At 38.5% G+C, this 20000-nt stretch overlaps 1 protein-coding gene across 1 annotated transcript in view; it reads right to left on the bottom strand.

Annotated features, from left to right (window-relative positions):
• Window positions 1-5163: 5163 nt before the first annotated feature.
• The window catches only part of Nup58 (nucleoporin 58), a 35060-nt gene continuing 20223 nt past the window's right edge, over window positions 5164-20000 (bottom strand). The window contains exons 10-15 of the mRNA XM_005355409.3: window positions 19831-19949; window positions 19379-19461; window positions 15688-15889; window positions 10293-10391; window positions 8580-8675; window positions 5164-7185 (exon numbers count right to left, since the gene is read on the bottom strand). Of these exons, the coding sequence (XP_005355466.1) occupies window positions 7016-7185; window positions 8580-8675; window positions 10293-10391; window positions 15688-15889; window positions 19379-19461; window positions 19831-19949 (769 nt within the window). The 3' untranslated portion in view covers window positions 5164-7015. The remainder of the gene's footprint in view (window positions 7186-8579; window positions 8676-10292; window positions 10392-15687; window positions 15890-19378; window positions 19462-19830; window positions 19950-20000) is intronic.

Below are 20000 nucleotides of genomic sequence, written 5' to 3'. Positions count from 1 at the left end.
TTGTGAGTCAGTATAAGAGCACTGCCTGCTCTTCCAAAGGTCCTGAGTTCAATTCCCAGCAACCATCTGCAATGAGATCTGCTGCCCTCTTGAGGAAGAAACCGGTCAGTTGTCCTCATCAACTTAGACCATGAAACCCAATATGGAAAAGAAATGGAGCCAAGAGTTAAATCCTCACAATTTGTCGGCCTTACCAAGAGTGTTGTGGCATGGATGCACATAGGCAGGGCGGCCGGCACAAAGTCACAGCCCTAACAGTCTATGAAGATAAGCTATGGGGGAAGGCAGAGACCCCACATCTGACAGCATGTTTACACACAAGAAACCAGAAGCCTAATTTCTTCTAAAGCTTTTTATTGGCCTTTTTCTCCACAGCAAGGCTTTCTCCCTGCTCTGCCCCTTTATAAAGCTGTTGACGTGTCCCCCACCCCCCTGCCAGAACACAGAAATTTGGTAACCCTGACAAATCTCTCCAAGAAACCTCTGACACGGGAGTCTGCAGAACTGAACAGAGCGAATGGCCTGCTTTCTTGAGGACTAAGCTGGAGTTGCCCTTGCGACTAGAACCTGAGATATTTAACCTTTTCTTGTCAGATTTGTGTGTTTGTGTGTATGGAATGGGGATTGTTTTGAGACAGTCTCTCTATGTCTCTCTGGCTGGCCTGGGACTTGCTATGTAAACCAGACAATCCTCAGACTCAATTTGGTCTGCCTGCCTCTGCCTCCCAAGTCCTGGGATTGAAGGTCAGAAAACCTGGCTAGATAGGGGCTTCTTATTAGCGCTAATACTCAGTTTTCCGTAGCAGGATAGAGCGTGCTATGTTTCTCCAGCCTTTGGTGGCTCCGGCCAGCAGTAAATCATCTACATATTGGAGCAGCCTACAGTTACACTGGTCAATGAGCACAGTGCCAAAAATGGTAAGCAAATTTTAAAATCTGGGGCAATCTGGTCCAAGTTAATTGACTTTTGTCACTGTTTTCAGGAATTTCCCATTGAAAGGCAAAAATAGGCTGTTGGGATGGGGGGGGGGGTGCGAATCCAGAAGCTGATTTTTCCATCTAAAGTGAACAGCCTCAGTAGGATCAGACACTCAAGGACGATGTAAGGGCTGGGGACAGTTGGATGAAACATTACTGTGATTCACTGCCCCTAAGTCCTGTGATCATCAGTCCTGTGTTTCTGGCCTGGCAGGAGAGGTGTCCCCCAACCTCTTTGACAGGACTAAAGGAGTCTGTATTTCAGGAGTTTTTCTAGACATTTTAAAGCCCAACTTATGCTTCTTTGAGAGGAATATTGCCTCTGACGAGAGGGCTATCCCCCTGGTCTTAACTGGAGGAATATTTCAGGAGAGCCCTAGTGAGCTGACCCCAGTCCATAACCCAAGAAATGTGAGAGGGAGCTCAGGTGCCTGTTGTGGCTTCTCAGTCAGGCCAAAGAGTCATCATTCCTTCCTCAGTGGACAGTAGGAGTCAACACTTTTGTTTCAGGTCTTCCTGGTGTTTAAGTTTCCTGGTCCTGGGGAATTAAATAAAGGTTATTTGAGCTTGCAGCTTTCCCAGGTAGACCCAGCAGGGGCACTGTACAATCAGGATGATACAGAAAGTAACAGATAACTTCATGGTTTCCTAGACGCCCAACAGCCAGTCATGGGGCCATGGTCACTAACAAATAGGTGGTCCCAGCATCCATATAAGGTCAACTGTCCAGCTCCAGAAGTTGACTGTATGTTCTTTCAGGCCCAATGGAATAGACCTGGTCTACTCTTCCTCAGTTTTCTCTATCAGCTAAGCCTATAATCTCATTTTCCTGGGTCCTCTGACTTTCAGAGTCTAGGCTGCTACCATCCAGGCTCTCCTTGCCTGGGACCTGAGCAGGCATTCTCTGCTTTGCATGGGTATTCATTTTTCCAATAGTTTTTCTATGGCAATATGCACTGGCTGAACCGATTCCACCTCCGATCAAGGTGGTCCTGCCATCCTCCCTATTGGCCTCAGTTCCAGTTTGGTGACCACTGCCCCATGCGTGCCCTGAATGTTCTACCAGGGCAACAACAGCACATTTACTTTTCTTTTTAAGCTTTGATCGGCCTCACATTTGGCTTCCTAGTCTCAGAAACTTTCTAAGGCACCCATTCAAAACCTCCCCAAGTTTCTGCAACTTGCATCTGATGTCTCTAAGCCTTGCCAACCCAGGTTGCATTGACTTTGTTATCCTTCCAAGAAAGCAACTTTCTTAGCTGCTATTAAGTCAAATGGAGTGTGGGGTGCTTCAGAGGCTCTCCACAGGTCCCCAAAGCACTTCTCAGATCCCCCCCCATGTTTATTGCCTTTCTACCTCTTTTGTTTCAGATTAAAAGCATCTCCAGTGTATCACCTGAACCTCTCCAATCCCACCCCACCCCCATCAATGGGGTCCCAATGGGACCTCCTGAGGAAGCAGGCCTTGGATGTCATCATTTGGGGCTAAGCATGCTTAGGAGTAGTGGTAAGCAATCTGTCCATGTGATACCAACTTGGGTTTGGATAAGAGATGCACTGAGTCAAGGCTGGGCCTTTTTTGTGAGGGGTGTGATTTTTCCAGTTTAAGAAGTCAGTGGCAGAAAGGTTGGTACACTGTCTCCTAGGACCTGTTCTTATTTGTTCAAATCTCTCAGAATGGTACCTGCAGAGCATCCAGGGCATCATCTATCATGTCCAATAGGCTGGGATTTGGCTTTCTCTACTCTTTCCCACTGGCGTATAGGAAGTTATATCCAGTGGTTCCAGGGGTCTCGGAAGGAATGGTTGTTCCCAAGGAGGGGAGTTAGAAATGATGGTTCTGCTGAAGAGTGCTCGTCATGATGCTGGCACTGGCAGGGCTGGAGTATCAGGGCTCCATTCCCACAGGTGGGGATGGCATCAGTGATGGCAGCGAGAGGGGTACAACTGTATATATGGTAGAAGGACTTCTCCTGACTCCCCAGCTCAAAGAGGTTTCATGGCAGGCTTATGCTCTGATCTATATTAAGAAGACTATTATCCTACCACCATGTTTTACAGTTCTTTTCCAAGCAGGCTTTTAGGCAGCACATACTGAGAGTGCAGTGTCCTGTGGCCGGGGTGCTCTCAATCTCCTGTCTTAAACACCTTACTATCTCTTTATCATGGGGCTGTCCCACCTCCAAATTCAGCCAGTATGTTTCACAAAAAGCCCAAGTTTTTGGGAGTTTCACATTCACTGCAAACCCTGAATACCCCTTTTGGAAATTGTTTGTGATACAATCTACAGGTGTAGGCTTACTGTTGGCCACCCAGTAGACGACACTCAGCTCTTTCTCAGTTCTTCAAATATACAGGATTCTCCACCCTTTGTCCACAGTTAGAATACACTCACTCCACTCCCACCCCTTGCCCGATGCTCAGAAGTCAGTGCAGAGCTGTTGTCCTGTTGTTTGTAACCAGGTTACACAGACAGCTCTAGGACTCTTAGACTCCTGTTCTCTCCCACTCAATGGAGTGAGCTAACTAGAACCAAAACCATACGAACTGAGTTCTTACCAATATGATGAGATCTGACCTGGTTCATGGGTCTGGATTCAGCTGCACATTCAGCTTTGTCCCAGTTCCCCAGAAAAGTCAATAAGAAAAGCCAATCAAGATCTTACAGAGTAAATGGCCCATTGGTGCCAGGCAAGTAGCCACTCCCAAAGCCCTGAAAACACAGCCCCCCACACACCGGGGAAGAGGGGGTGGAGGAGGAAAAAAGAAGTGAAACCACTTCCTGGTCAATTCATCAGAAATGCCACAGGAAACCAAAGGATGAAAACCCCAAGCTGAGAGCCAGAAGCAGTTTTACTTGTATGTATACAACAGCCCAACAGACAACAGTCTACAGGCTAAAGGCCATCCAGCTGAACAGAGAGAGAGCCTTTAACCTGCTCTGATCCCTTATCCACAGCCAGAGCAACTCAGAGGGATAGGTATTTTGATTGGTTATACTGTGCTTGTTTAATAGAGACTGCTCAACTGCCCCATAAGCAAGCAGCAGAATTAACCACAAGCCATTTGTAGTGCAGGGGCAAGGAATCTAGCGACAAAGGATAGTGAGATACCACAAAGCGCTGACCAGCTGCAGGCATTTCCTGTTAACTTCTTGGGGCTTCCTACCATGCCATGTGCAAGGATACTCACCACAACTACAGAACTGAACCCAACTGACCAACAACAGAGAATAGCCATTGGGGTAGGGAGGAGAGGGAAAGTGTACAAATGGCAATCTCCGTCAACTGACATGGGAAGAGGGGGTTAATATACCACAAAGGGGAGGAAATCAAAGTCATAGGATAGTTTTGTTGTTAGCAACCTGCTTATTGAAAAGCTAAGAGAAAATAAAATGAGAATACCGCAGGGAAAAAAAAGCAGAATGATCACTCATACACACTGAAAGGGTATTTGTAGAACAGTGTGGCAAGCCAGACCCAAGCAATTAAAGAGCACACTTGGTCAGGTAAGACTGAGGCTGACTGAAGGAGCCTTAGCTTTTTACTCCCATGTCCACCTGCCTAATTATAATGTGTAATGATATTTTTTAGAAGACAACACCAAATGACAAAGAACCTACTATCCTCCTTTTCCCTCTTACCATTTATATTTATGGGGAGGGGGAGTACACTTAGGTTGAAGCTAGAACTCATTCTTGAATGCTTTTCTACCTTATTCATTGAGGCAGGGTCTCTTGGTCAAACCCAGAGCTTGCTGGTGTGGCTAGTCTCCCTAACCAGCTCACGTGGCTGAAATCAGGCGAGCCATCACACACACACACACACACACACACACACACACGCACACGCACACACACGCGCGCACACACACACACAGCGCTCACTTGCCAAGCACATTAAACTGGGCCATCTGCCCAGACAGAATGTACTCCATTTTCTTTAAATTGTTAAAAACGAAAGAAGAAAGCAAGACTATAACTTACTAGTGTAGGAAACACTAAAAGTCAACCAAAGAGAATAAGGAAGTGAGGCCAGCTTGGTCTACATGAGCAAGTTCCAGCACAGCCACAGCGGTTACACAGAGAAACTCTGTCTCAAGAAATGACAGAGAGAGAGAGAGAATAAAGAAGCAATAACAAAATTATATATGTACAACTGCTGAGACCTACAAGGATTGAAAGCAACTAACACATTTTATTGTTTCCATAACAGGCTCTGGACACGGTGAAGACAAAGGAGACCAGGACAACACTGACCCCTACCACAAATGAACATTACAAGTCTCCAGTGGTTCAACATATGAAAATGTATATAAAGAAAAAAGAGAAATATAAATATTCAGGTATTTGCAGCACACATTACAATGTCCTTAAAAAACAACAAAGCAGTATTATTTTTGTAATGGTATATGTAACTGACAGTAATTTAAAATGTCAAAGTACACCTTTTTCTTATCCTCCCCTGTAATCTAGACTGAGGATTGCAGAATTACAAAAATATACAAATAAAAACAAGTTTAGTACTCAGAGACAGATAGTTCTCCTTATGTTAATACATCAAGATGCAAATATTGAATTCAGGAATGCCAATCAGTTATATGCAGATAAATAAAACAGACCAACAATACTTCAAACCCAACTAACATTATACTAAAAATATATGTGTATATATGTATCTATATACACCACACCTATTTTAGAAAAAAGGTGCCTCGGTGAAAAATGATTCTGAAAATATTCACTGATGAACATTATGTATGAAACGTTCTACATAAAAAATTAGCCTATTTTTGTGCAATTCCATGTTTTCCTTACACCTGGAAACTATCGAGCAACATTTCATGCTGACATGGTCCTATAGCAATGCCCTCTACGATGTTCTCCACTCACTCAACACCAGATGGTGGCACAGACAGAGGTCACACAGACACAACCTAACATACTTCTGTGGCATTCCCTGGAACTCTACCCACTTTTGAAACCAGGAAGTTTACGGTTGCTACAATGACTTATCCTAAAATGCAGTTTCTCTAGTCCAAATTAAGCACTTAAGATATTAAGAGGCTGAGAAGCCACCTCATTTGGTTTCTCAATAGACCTATAAAAAGGAATTCTGTATTGGAACAGCTAAACAAGTTCTCACTCAGTTAACATTGCATCCTTTACCTGCATAGATTCAATTTGGCTTAATAGCTCTTTGCCCCAGAGCATGAGTCTGGACTTCACATACACTCCTTAAAGTCCATCTCATCTATGATAAAAGATTCCATAGTAGTACAATGAGAATATATAGGATAATAAAGGTTTCTAAAATCTGTTTGATGAACCTTAGAGCGTTCCTCAGTTGGAGTAACTACTAAGGGTCAAAATATAAATAAAGTTGAATGGATTAAATATTTATGCCAATTATCACTTCTAGTAAACAAATGAAATGACAAGGTACCCCTAGCTCCTCCGATAAGCACTGAGGATCTAAAGCATAAAATGAGTAACTCAGTACACTAGAAAAGGAGAACAGTTTGAGGCAAGAGTTGTAGGTGTGTAAATATATATTTCATGTGCACACACGTTGTGTGCATTATGCTATATATAATTACATACATATCCACAAAATGCCCTGCAGCACAGTTCTAAAGGCCTTGTCAAGGAACAAACTACTTCTAACAAAAGCCCTGGAGTTCATACAATCTGTGTAAGAAATCAATGTGCATGTATTCACAGCATAAACCTTAGCCACAAAAGCATTGCTATTAACACTAGAATAAATCATAGGTTGATGTTTTTTTTAACTGCTATCAATCAGTAATTTCACAATATTTCTTACATAGAGTCAAAAATAATAGCAACAAAACTGCAACTGGATTTTGAATTCACAAGAAAGATGTTGGTAAGGTAAACAAAGTTCAATTTCCAGAGTAAGAATATCAAAACTTTATAAATCTCCCGAGATGCAGTTCAATTACTACATCATTAGAAAAATAGAATCATAGAATGAGCGGCGCCTGCTAAGCATTCCCAACACATCGACCCGTATGTTTATCTCTTTCCTCTTTTGTTTCCAGCTGGAGGTCTCTTCAACTGAAGGAGTTGTCCTCCTGTTCCAAACCCCGCAGAGGCAGGATTGGACACCCCAAATGTCAAACCAGCTGATGCCGTGATGCCAGGATTGCTGAAGTTAAACCCAGACGTACTTGAGCTGCCAAAGCCTTATGTTCAAGGAAGAAAATATTCAAATGAGAAGTTAAATCACAAAAACAACTATAAAACACAAGGATGAGTGGAAATTTCTACCTGAGAATATACAATTTTTAAGAGTAGAAAATGTCTACAGCCCTTGAATTTCTAACATGGAACTTCACAGAAAAGTAATTTAGATTACTTTTAAAGAGCATCTTGAGATAGAAGTCCAGTGATACAGGCCAAGAAAGCAAGCTAGCACAGATAACTGAAATCTGCAGGGAAATTAAAGCTGCCAGAAACTTCCTTGTCTGTATGCTAACATTTTATGTGCTGTGTGTATAAAATTACCTTACATCATTATATACACATTGTTAGTACCTTCCTACTCACGCTCACCAAAAACATTTTAGAAAAGGCCTTCACGGCACCTGGACCTGCCCTCGGATTCCAAGCCCTTTCAGCAAAGCCTCAACCCACCTCAATGTTCAAGAGAAGGCAACAGTGTATATTATAAGAGCCTTTACAATGAAGAGCAAGTGTTTTGACTGCCTGGTTGTCCGATGTAGTATTTAGATTCTAGTCCTGATACCAATGATTACAAATCTTACTCCATTGGCAGTGCTGATTTTAAACACTTCTTATAAGTGGAATTTCCTAAATTTGAGCACATTTTTAACAGTTACATCATTATTTTAGACATGCTACTTATCCCTACACATTACATATCAAAACAAGTAATATTTACAAATATAAAGTGAATAGAAAGGCAAACATAATTTTGAGTTTTCTACTAGGAGTAGATTAAACCTATTTAAAATGAACAAAGAACCAAGTTAGCCATTATTCATAAACTACACTATACCTTAAAATCAGAGGTACTAACAACCAAAGATGACCTGCTTGGACTAAGATGCATCTCCTAGTTGGGCTGCCTGGTGGTACAGGAATACTGTATCAGCTACTCAGGAGGCTGAGGCAGGAGCAGCCTGAACAACTCAGTGAGACTGTGGTTCAAGGTGAAAGGTAAAACTAGGCTGGAGAAATAGCTCAGTGGTATACTCCTTGCTTATCATGGGTAAAACCATAATGTCCACCCCCAGTACAAAAAAAAAAGTTCTCCAGCATGGAAAAACAAAGCACCAACTATAACTACTGGGTTACTAGGGAGGAAAGAAGCCTTAACCATAAAGTCACTCACTAGGATTCAAATGACTCTCTAGTTAACTGTTTAGAGGTCTTGTTACATACAACAAAAAAGTAAGGCTACACAATTTAGTCAGTTGTCAGTTGAACATGCTTCCCAGAGTAGAAAGTAAATTGGGGATCTTCAGGGGTTACTGGGAATAAGAACGTGTGTAATCTTTAGTAAAATGATTTGTACTTTTTAGCCTGCCTGGAATTCAGGCAGAAGCACACAAACCTGCACTAAGACTTCCTGAGGGTTTATCTGTTGTTCCAAATCCAAATGTGGAGGCCCCTGTGGTGCCGCATCCGAAACCAGAGCTAGCTCCAAATCCTAGTGGAAGGTAACAGAGAGATACACAGTGCGCATAAAACACAGTTCACAGGGCACTCAAGAAAACCAACCACTACCACAGGTCAAGTCAATGGTGTTCACACACGACTCAGCAAGTCTGCGACCTACTCCCTTACCTAAGACTTCTTGAGAAGATTAATTCTGAATAAAACACTACTTTATCCAGACTAGTGCATGACCTAGCAGCAATTTTTAAAAACGAGGCTACTAAGTCAAGATCATATTGGTATTCTGACCACTGAAATGACTAGACTGTTAAAAATATACCTAGCTAAAACATTACTTCATTTTGGAAAAATAAAAAGGCTGACTAAATTCATAAGCAAGCGTGACTTGCACAACAATGTAAATACTACAATATTCCAAGGTATGTGCTCTCCACTCATTACTAAGTACAGGACAGTTAGCTACCTCATTCTATGTGTTACAGTCAATTTTGCCATGTTACTCTCCATATTAACACTAACAAAACTGTCTTCCCTCTTAAAACATTTTTGTCATACAAAGCCCATGAAGAAATTCTAAGTACTCAAAGATAGTTCACCAGAAATTCTCCATACAAACTCCAATTATTTTTATTACAGTCTTATGTTATTTCCCATGTAGCTGCAGATGACCTTCTGATCTCCTGCCTCTGCCTCCTGAGTGCTGGGATTCCAGGGATGCACCACCACTCTCTATTTGCAGTTGGGGATGGAACCAGGCCTTCACGTGTGCTGGATAAGCACTGTACAGCTAAGATGTACCTCCAGGAAAGCCAAATTCCTCTTGCTATTCTGCAATGGCTTTACTGAAATAGTTAAGCTGAAAATGAACTATCACTGCTTATAAAAACACTATGGAAAGTGGATGGTAATCAAGAGATTATGCTACCTGCCGTGGTTCTAAAATTCTCAATTAGAACAGATAGTATGAAATAACTGTGATAGCATGTAGCCTTTCTTTGTATTTTAGTGAAACCTTCATACAGGAACCTTCTTTACAATATCATACTTCTGTCAAAATATAATAAATTCCCAATTATGCACAAAGAATTGTGAGTGCACTTATAATTAATATGTTTTATAGACTTATCTTACTAATTTATGAAACAATTAGAATAATCTGAATTGCTTATGTATGCATACAGTCAAATATGCCTAGCATACATAGAAATGACAAAAGCTGAGCTATTTAATTTACAATACAATTAATTACATTTTAAGAGGTCACTATCAGGTAAAAAGATAATGATCAGGAGTATGTATATAATCTAGGTGTAGATTGGATCTCAAAGTTACATTAGAACTAATATTTAAAACTAATTTGATTTAAACTAATTCTCAAGTTCACATTTCAGCATTCTGATTGAAAAACACCCTCCCTGCCACTTAGGTTTTCTGTTTTGTTTTTTAAATCTACTTTCCATAGAGGACAGAATTTTTTAAGCTCTGAAGCTAATGCTAGAAAGCAGTGATTATGTTTGGAGAATCCTTTTTGCAAGGTGGAAGGAGCCTTAACTTCCCAAGCAGCAGCAGATCCTCTCAGAGATGTGTTATAGCTACCAGCAGTTCAAATGTCATCGCTCAATGAAATAGGAGAAAAGGGAAAGTGTACCTCCAAGGTTTGAAGAACCTAAGCCACTTGATTGCAAGCCAGTGCCAATACCTGAGCCGAATGGCGTTCCAAAACTAACTCCCAGAGATGGCTGTGGCCCTGGTATGAAAAAAAAACGGGGGGGAAAACAAATTTGCCTTACTCTTTCAAGATTAAAGTTCCTATATGAGATTATTTTAAAACTGAACATTGATTACTTTTTAAACAAATTCCATGTTAAAACTTTGATCTCAAGATTCCTTTCTGACCTAGCTTATCTATCCCAAATGTTTTATCTGAAAAAGAATTTTTAATTAATCTGCGTATAGCTACACAGTTAAGAGGCTTACCACAATGAAAAATGTTCAAATGTTTAATGTACTAATAGTCTGAAATATTTAATGCATCACAAATTATAGTTTTTTTATTTCTAGAACTGTTTTAGTTCTATTTGTTTTCTGATAGAACTATTTGGTGTAATAAGTAAGATTTCACTTTTCTTTTAAAAAAAAACAAGCTCCCAGTATTAGAGTCATGTCCCAATAATCAAGAGACTGACACTAACATAGCAAAACTATCATGTTACTTCATAAAGTACCCAAAAAATTAGGCATGACTTCTTATAGTATAGAAATGGTATATATAATAGATAAAAAACAAGACAATGTTTTATTTTATTTAATTTATTGTTCATTTTAAAAGCAAACCAATTACACAGTAACATGACAATTCCAACTTGTTCACAAGGTTATTGAGTTCTATCCTCCAGCTCTGCTACATTCCACCACTCATTGCCTGATTCGTGAGATCCAGAATGAATATTCACAAAGGCACGTGTGTACCTTGATAGACCCGATACATTCAAGACTTCATGAAAATGCACTCAGAGCCATGTGTCATCCTCTTCACACTGCCACTTTAGGGATTCTGGCTGAGTTTGTTTGGCAAGAACAGCATTACTAGGCCCCTCACAGTAACTACACTTTCTTTTTTTTTTTTTTTTTGTCAACTAAGCAGAATACAAAAATTTAAGGACTGTTATTTGATACTGATTTATGGAAACTCCTCAGTAAGTCTCACAGTACAGTCTTAGCTCTGGCCTCTGCACTCATTGGTTAGTACATCTCAGAGGCAAGGGAATGCCAAAGACATATGCATCTTCAAATTTAACTTCAAAAAAATCAAAGTCTTCACGCTGTTCAATGAAGAATGAGGTTTGTATATTCAAAAGGTAGTGTAAAGTTAGAAAGCACAAAACAACAAAATGAGGAAGTACATTTTGCTACCCTGGGACAGAAACTGGACTTTCAAATAGCTTCTATCCAGAAAACAGAATAACTAAATAGCAGCCAGAGTTCTTACACTACTATTAAAAAAATAAATTAAAAAATTTTTAAGTTTTTACATCCAGTTTGAGATTAATTTAAGAATAAAGACCTGACTAGCAACTCTTTTGTAAAATGTTACAACAGGGAAAAAAAAATTTGCTTATTACTTTCTACATCTAACAAAAATAACAGAGAGAGCACATGTCCAGTTTCTTTAACATTGGGAGACTGTCACATTTTAGCAGGAGGCACTGCTGGTGAAGACGCTAAAGCCCAATGCCCACCACAGTCCTCAGCCTTACAAATGGGGAGTCACCCAAATCCATGGTTTTGTTATGTGTGGGTCCATTTTTAAGAGCAACAAAACAGTTTCTGCAATCATCATATAAGGACACAGAACGCATCTAACAGTGACAGACTCCCATTGCACAATAGATGCGAGATAGTTTGAGTTTCTACCTTCACACAAATTCTGAAGGCAACATCATTTATAAAACTAGTAGGCAAATGTATAACATTTTAAGTAGTAAAAGCTTATGATGACTTATCTCCCACGCCAAAGTGTTAACATATGATACTCTGGCCATAATATATATATATATTAGTTTCACTATCAGAAAACAGATTCTAAATCCTTCAGGTAGAAGCTATGTAAACAATTCAAGTCACTTTGAAATCTGAACAGTCATTCAATGAGAGGCTCTTAGTTTCACAAGTGAAATCAAATCAATAAATATAAACCAATGATTGCCTAGAGTGAAATTTCCATGTAAAGAAACATTTTACAAAAGTTTCCATGATAAAGTCACACAACAAAATCAGGTTTGCACTGTAATCCGTATTTTCTAGAATAAATATTACCTTATTTAATGTAAAACTTCCATTTATAGCTAAAGTGCTAGAATTTCTTATAATTTTCCATAGTCACAAAAAATGTCTAGTGTAACTACCAACATTGTTCATAAGTTACCTTTTAAAATAACAAAAATGTCTTCCCCTGGTAAGAAAAATTTATTCTTGTTACTTCTAATGGGGAATGTTCCTTTGGTTACTAAAACAACAAATCACAAATCCATAAGAAACTAAGATGAACATTTCTGATTTAACTCTACACCTTAAATGTCCAAACCTTCACCTAGAGTCAGAAAGCAGGAATTCCTCACAAACACCTCAGCTCTCCGTAAAAGCAGCAGCTAAGTCACACGAGAAAAGTCTTATGTAAACATCAACAACATTTAAGTGTGAAAACACAACAACAAAATTCAACCTCAATACACTGAAAAAAATCTATCCTAAATCAAGTTCATATTGAAAATCCCAATATAAAATCTACTAAGTTTTTTGGGAGGTTTGAGGAGCATTTGTGGGCAAGTGTACATGAACTTGTTCATGCATCGATGCTTATCTTATGCATGAATAGCTGATCGGGTTTTTATGAACTCAGCCTTCATAGCAAACAGCCACAAATTGAACATGCCTAAGCCCAAATGTATATTTGTTTTCATTAAAAAAGAATGAAGGGTTGGGGAGGAGTTCAGTAGTAGAGTATGTGTTTATTAGCATATATAAGGTCCTGGGTTCAATCCCAGAACCACCACCAAACAAACAAACAACAACAACAAAAAAAAAAACACACAAAACAAAACCCAGCAAGTCATTTAAAATTAAGTCCACCTTTCGACCTTCTAGAGAGAGAAAAAAAAAAAGCTACCTTCAAAAAGAGGCAACAATCTAAGAAAAGCTATCGTCTTTGTGTCCCTGTTCACACCAATTAAATCAAGAATCCATATGTAAATGAAGCAAATACTTTAATACATCTATATAGTAACGATTATGTATAAAAACATTATGCAAGTTGTTTTAAACTGGGACTTAGAAGGATTTCATGAAAAGTACTGCACAGCCTGGATACAAAACAAAACATAACAGGGCTTTACTAAATGGGATGCAGTTGATAACACCATGGACCTAACAAAACTCCTAACCGCCACAATCCAGCGTCCTAAGAAGAACTAAACAAGCATTTGTAATGGGAGGGTTATACAGTGACTACAGAACCTGGGAGAAGCTTTTAGGGAAAAAATAAAAAAGGGAAAGAAACAGAAGGTATCATTGTAAGCACTGTTGTTTATCAATAGTTTAACAACTTGATACAACTCCAAAGTACATACTGTAATATTTCTGAGGTTGATAAATTCCAATTCCTTCTACCTAATTAGAAAGTCTTATATACACCCTAAAAACTACAAGGACACACTAAAAGCAGTTATTGCCCCTGGTAGGAGGATGTGGGGTGTGGGGAGGGCAAAGCCTGGTCAAAGTACAGGCAAAATTAAAGCGCATGAGCAAAAGCTCCCAATAATTCCTGCAAGGTTAAACAAATATTCTTTAAATGACACAAAGCCAAGGCCTTTCTTGCACTGACTACCTTTGCATTCCACAAACCTACCTCATAGGAGACATTCATTTATAGAATAAGCATTTGTCTTCATGCCTGCACCCTACAAACATCGAGATTATAGTCTACACGATTAAAAAAAAAAAAGCCAGGCATGGTGGCACATGACTTTAATCTGTGCACTCTGGAGAAAGAGGCAGACAGATCTCTGGTTTTAGGTTAGCCAGTGTTTCACAGAGAAACTCTAGTCTATTAAAAAAAAAAAAAAAGAAAAGAAAAAACAAAGCACTCTGACAAGTGATTTTGCTTCATATTTAGCTATTTACCACAGAAGAGATTAACTTGAAGCACAAGAGTTTGGACAGTTCACTTTTCTCAAGCTTTGTTTATTCTCTTGAAAATAAACTATAATTTATTAACACTTATCCAGATCACAATTCTCTGACCTATCTTAGGACTAATTGTGACTTATTAGCTGTTTAAATAGTGAAAATGAAAAATCCTACTATAGAGCAAAGACTCCCCACAATCTGTCCACATAAGTCTATACTCCAGCTAGCTAGAGAGCTACTAGATAGTGCTCATGGGACCCACCATTTGCACAGATGCAGGGATGGAATGTGGAGGGTTTGGCCTAAGTCCATCAACAACTCTTTACTGATGGAGGGTCAATGCTGTCATTCAAATATGAAGACAGTAACTAGAGCATGCTTCTTTAGTATAGGTGGCCTGAATGTAACCCAAACATGGATTTTGTTTGGTTTTCACTTTTTAATATTGCAATTTACTGGATTATACAGAATTTGTCAGAAAGACATATACTACAGAATAAGTAAGCCTCACTCAAAAATCTGTAAATGACCAAGGGAAAAAAGTTAAACTATTAAGACTGCATTTTCTATGTCAAACATGAAACCTAATTAAAAAAACAAAACAAAAACTACCAAGAATAAGGCAACTAAGCAACTTCCAAAATTCCAAATGAATCACCAAGGAATCACACCTCATAAACACTACAAATGGTGTTCAACCACTAAGGTCTACATAATGTACAATCCATCTCAAACCTTCTTCCTAATCTTGCTACTGTTCAGTCCATGCTGGAGTTATAAAAACCCTAGCATGCATCTTCTTCAACTCTGGTTTGGACTCCTATAGAGAACCTGTTATTTTGTTTCAAGTCAAATAACATCCAAATGAACCTACTGACCTCCAATACAGCACAGTCAACAGAAAGATACTGTACCCAGAATACAAGTCCTCTGCGATCAATACGTATGAGTATAAGAATGCACCATCTATTATTATCATTAAAAACACAGCGTATGGGTGGGATTACCTCTGAGTTTAAACCAATAAAGGATACAATCACAACTTGAGAATCTAATGCTTTTCTTAAATGTAACTCAGCAGTGAAACACTATGTTCTAAAGGGCATCTATAGCAATACAGCAAATAACAGTAACTAAATTCACAATATTCAACATCTGATGTATAATTATTGCTAGACTACCCTGTCTTTTGTTTCAGGTGTGTTTATAATTGTGTCTACCACAATTTTTAGATTTGTATTAGAACAACTATTGATAGAAATTTTGTCAGTGCTCACACAAAAGGAAGACTTATAAAAATGCACATAATGTTCTCTGCATTTGAACAGTAAGAAGCTATAACTTGAATGTGTTCAGACCTGTAGCAGGCTGTTGCTGCTGTGTAAGTGTTGCAGCCATGGCAACGGCTGCTGCATTTGGCATGGTGCTGAAAGGAGTAGGTCCAGTAGTAACTCTGGGTGCATTCTGCCACTTCTTAGCTTCTGTTCTCCTGGCTTCAAACACATCTACTGCATCACCCAAAAACATTTTTCTGTAGCTAAGGTACTGTTCTTTAAGCACCTAAAAAAAAAAAAAAAACAAAAAAAAACAAAGGAGTGGAGGGAGGGAAAAAAATTTAGGTTCTAGGTTGAGAATATGTATTCATATGAAATAAGCTGTCAAAAGTCCAAGGCAATGGCCATATTAGACAGGTGAGCTACAAATAGAACTATTAACTGACCCACTGACACTGACAAGACAAGGGTGGGGCTTGAGAGCGCTAGCACTACTGTGAACAATGCTTGTTACTGCTGTCACAAATCTTTATAATATTCCACCTAAAATATTATGGCTTCATAGGCTAAAATTATAGGCAAGCAGAATATTTAAATAGATACTATAGTTTATCCCCTAACTTTCCCCTTAAGCAACCAGTTTTTTTTTTATAACTTTTAGATGGAAGTACTAAATATATACCAGTTAAGTAAACATTTTTAAATGAGTGGGAACCACATGATAAAGCAAGATTTTATACCTTTAGCACAGAAAGGCTGAGGGTCTAAGCAGAGCTTCAACTTTGTTAATTCTAATCGATTATTACACAATGGAGATGTAAGCCTTTATACCTAAGTCTTCCTTCTCACCCCTAAGATTTGAGTTTTACAACTCCAGGGTAAAAAAATTACCAAGTTACCCAATGCAATATAAAGCCCCATTAAAGCCATTAACCCTATTTCACATTAATTATTAAACATTTTTATTACAGATGTAACTTAATTATATAGATCTAAAGAGAGATAGAGTTTTCATATTTCTTACCGTTCTTAAACATTAAGCTCTTTACCACTACCAGAAACACACTTAAAATTTTACGATTACTTATAGAACTTAAAATTATTATCATCCCTTTGTGTGGCTGTCCATTTTTAATTCTCCAGTTCCAAGCTTCACTACTGTTATAAAGGACCAAAGTGGACCTGCTAAGAACTGAATATTAAGAAATGTGGCATTAGCAGCAGGTGAAGGAAACAATCTCATTACTGTCTTCAAATCCATTCTTACTTTCCCTGCGTTTCATATACATTCCCACATATAGTACAACTTCCAATGAGAAATAATGGCCTAAGACTACAAAAACATGTGGTGGGGGGGCGACCAACCACATACCTAACAGCAGTCACGGTTTATATGATGAATTCTCAAACTTCCCACTTTGTTAATGTCACTGGGGTGTGCAGGACAATTTCTTGTGAGATTTGCAAAGATGAACAAATCTAGAGCTTCTATGTTTAGCTCACTTACTACTTCAGCTGAAGATAAATGGTAGCATACTTTCCTAGATAGTTGTTAACTATCAAGACACAAGCTAGACTCACTTGGAAAGACGGACTCTCAAATTAGAGCATGCCTTCAGAAAACTGACTTATTGCCAAGTCTATCAAGTATTTTCTTAATTAGTTATTGATGTGAGAGGACCTTTATGAGTGGTGCTAACCCGGGCCAGGTGATCCCGAGTTGTATGAGCGAGCAATAAGAAGCAAGCTGGTAAGCAAGACTCCTGTATGGCTTCTGCTTCAGTTCTTATCCTGACTTTCCTAAGTAATGAGTGTGACCAGAAATTTATAAGAGGAAATCAATCCTTTCCTCCCCAAGCTGCTTTTGGTCATGGTGTTTATCACCCCAATAGAAACCCTAAGACACATAACGAATCTGATCAGAGTAAAATCTTTAGTTCTTGGAAACAACTAGGGGAGCTGCAACAGGAGCTCCAGGCCTATTTAGCGATATACAAGACACTGACTCAAATAGAAAACAGATTAAACACAACATGCTATTCAAATATCTATTTATGGCAATATCAGCCATTTTCTGGTCTCATTACTAAAAAGGTTATTTTTCAAACCAGAGGGGAGGAAGTCCATTGCAGACAATTTTGTGACGAGGTCTGGTGTCAAAGGTCTATAATCCCAGATACTCTAGAGGATAAGCAGGATATAGCTAACTAAAGGCTTGCCTGGGATGTAGAGGGAGCTCAAGGCTGACTTGTGCAACTTATTAGCTCACAACCATTTATAACTCCAGTTCCGGGGGAGGGGGAGGTAATGCCCTCTTCCAGTCTCCATAGGCACAAGGCACAGACATGGTGCACACATATGCACGCAAACACTCATTCACATAAAAGTAACTTCTAAAAAAAATTTAAAATAATCAAAGAAGTAAAAGCTCTGAGAGTGGCATAATTATCAAACACTCAGGTTCTGGTGATAGCTGAGGGGAAGCAGAGGAACCTAGGCACCCATTGTACAGTGTTCTACTATTTTGTTTGTTTTAGAAACATTCATGATAAACTAATTTTAATATCATCACATACCTCAACACAAAATCATTTTTATCAGTTTAAAATCGCCGGGCGAAGCCGGGCAGTGGTGGCGCACGCCTTTGATCCCAGCACTCGGGAGGCAGAGGCAGGCGGATCTCTGTGAGTTTGAGGCCAGCCTGGTCTACAAAGGGAGTTCCAGGACAGGCTCCAAAGCCACAGAGAAACCCTGTCTCGAAAAACCAAAAAATAAATAAATAGATAGATAGATAGATAGATAGATAGATAGATAGATAAATAAATAATAAAATCTTAAAGCAACATTTGTTATAGTGATGAGATTTTAAAGAATCTTATAACCTTCATTCAGAAATTAAATTTAAATTAAAAATGCTTTTGTTTCCAATCTGTTCACAAGTGCTAAAAACTTAAAAATGACCCATTTTAAAAGTTAACTTTAAAAAAAACTCCATTATCACAAAGCAAGCAGATATGATCATACTCAATGAAATGTTCATATAATTTACTTAGATTCAGGTTTAGTTTCTTTGAATTTTCAAGGTTTTTCTGTAGTATAGGCAACTAAAAACTTATATTTGTTTAATTAGCTGCAAATAAGAAAAGTGTACTTTATTTTACGTTTCACTTAAATTAAAAGAGGGCCATCTGTCTGGCCTGTACATAAATAAAATTTAAAATTAGCATTATTACGTAAAGATCAAAATACTCAGTGAAAAATTACTTCATTTACATTATTCAATATACGTTACTTAAACAAATATATTATTTGGTAAAAGGATTTCCTCCACTTAGAAGAAATTTTAAGCAAGTTTTCTTTAACTTTATGATAAATAAATATTAATAAAACACAATTAGACTAGGTCAGCAAAAAAAGAATTTGCCACTATGGATGTTTGTTTTCTATAGTGCTATTTATACTGGGAAAGAGATGGAAACCTGAATGTTGATTACACAGGCATCACACAAACACACAATCACTGTAAATTATCAAAAATAGTAATGAGGGAAAATGGGCATTGATATCGAAATTATTCCCAAGGTATTAATTTAAAGCTTTTTTCTTTCTTTTCAGTTTTTATTAATGAATGTGTTTGGGTATGATCATGAGTTAGAGTAGTACTGGCCTTTTTACTTACACATCATTTGAGCTGTTCCTGAATAAGCATGGCAATGTTACCAGGTAAATACTGGCATCTACATACGCAGATGGTGAACTGACAATGAACACTTACCTTGACATTTTCATGAATAGACTGGAGTTGTGCAGCTAAAGCTACAAATGTTTGATAAATTTTCTGCATAGCCATTGATAAATCTGTAAGAGAAAATTATGAAACAAATATGTAATAATTTTTATTTTGTTTTTCTACTACTCAGTCCTAGTTTTAGAAAAGACTCTATCAATGTTCCTCTACAACTACAGAAGACAGTAGACTAAGCCTGAGAGAAGGCCGTTTCCATCAGTGACCTGGAAAGGCTCCCCACCCTCTACCCCCGTTACCACAGCAATGACTTTCAATAAAAGCGTTGTAAATTTCTAGACTTACCAAAAACTTTCTAGGAAATTTTCTTAAAGCAACTTAGGACAAGCACTAGGAGTTGTATGCATGTCTACTATCCAAGTTTAACCACCCACCAATAAACATAATGATGCCCTCAAAATCTGCCATGATAGGGATATTACCTTGAGGGGTTATATGCGAATTGTTTGCTTGAGTGGCAAGATGATTTTCTAGTTCTTCAATCTGCTGCCTGTACTGCTGAAGCTGTACTTCAAACTGCTGAACCAAGACTCTGAAGTAGCTATAAAAAGTTAGATCAAATATTTAAAACATTATTTCCTTTATACTTAAA

This window comes from Microtus ochrogaster, chromosome 17 (assembly GCF_000317375.1).
Source record: "Microtus ochrogaster isolate Prairie Vole_2 chromosome 17, MicOch1.0, whole genome shotgun sequence".
Lineage (NCBI taxonomy): Eukaryota > Metazoa > Chordata > Mammalia > Rodentia > Cricetidae > Microtus > Microtus ochrogaster.
The sequence above is the reverse complement of the archived record's forward strand: the minus strand, read 5'-3'. Positions and strand labels throughout refer to the sequence as shown.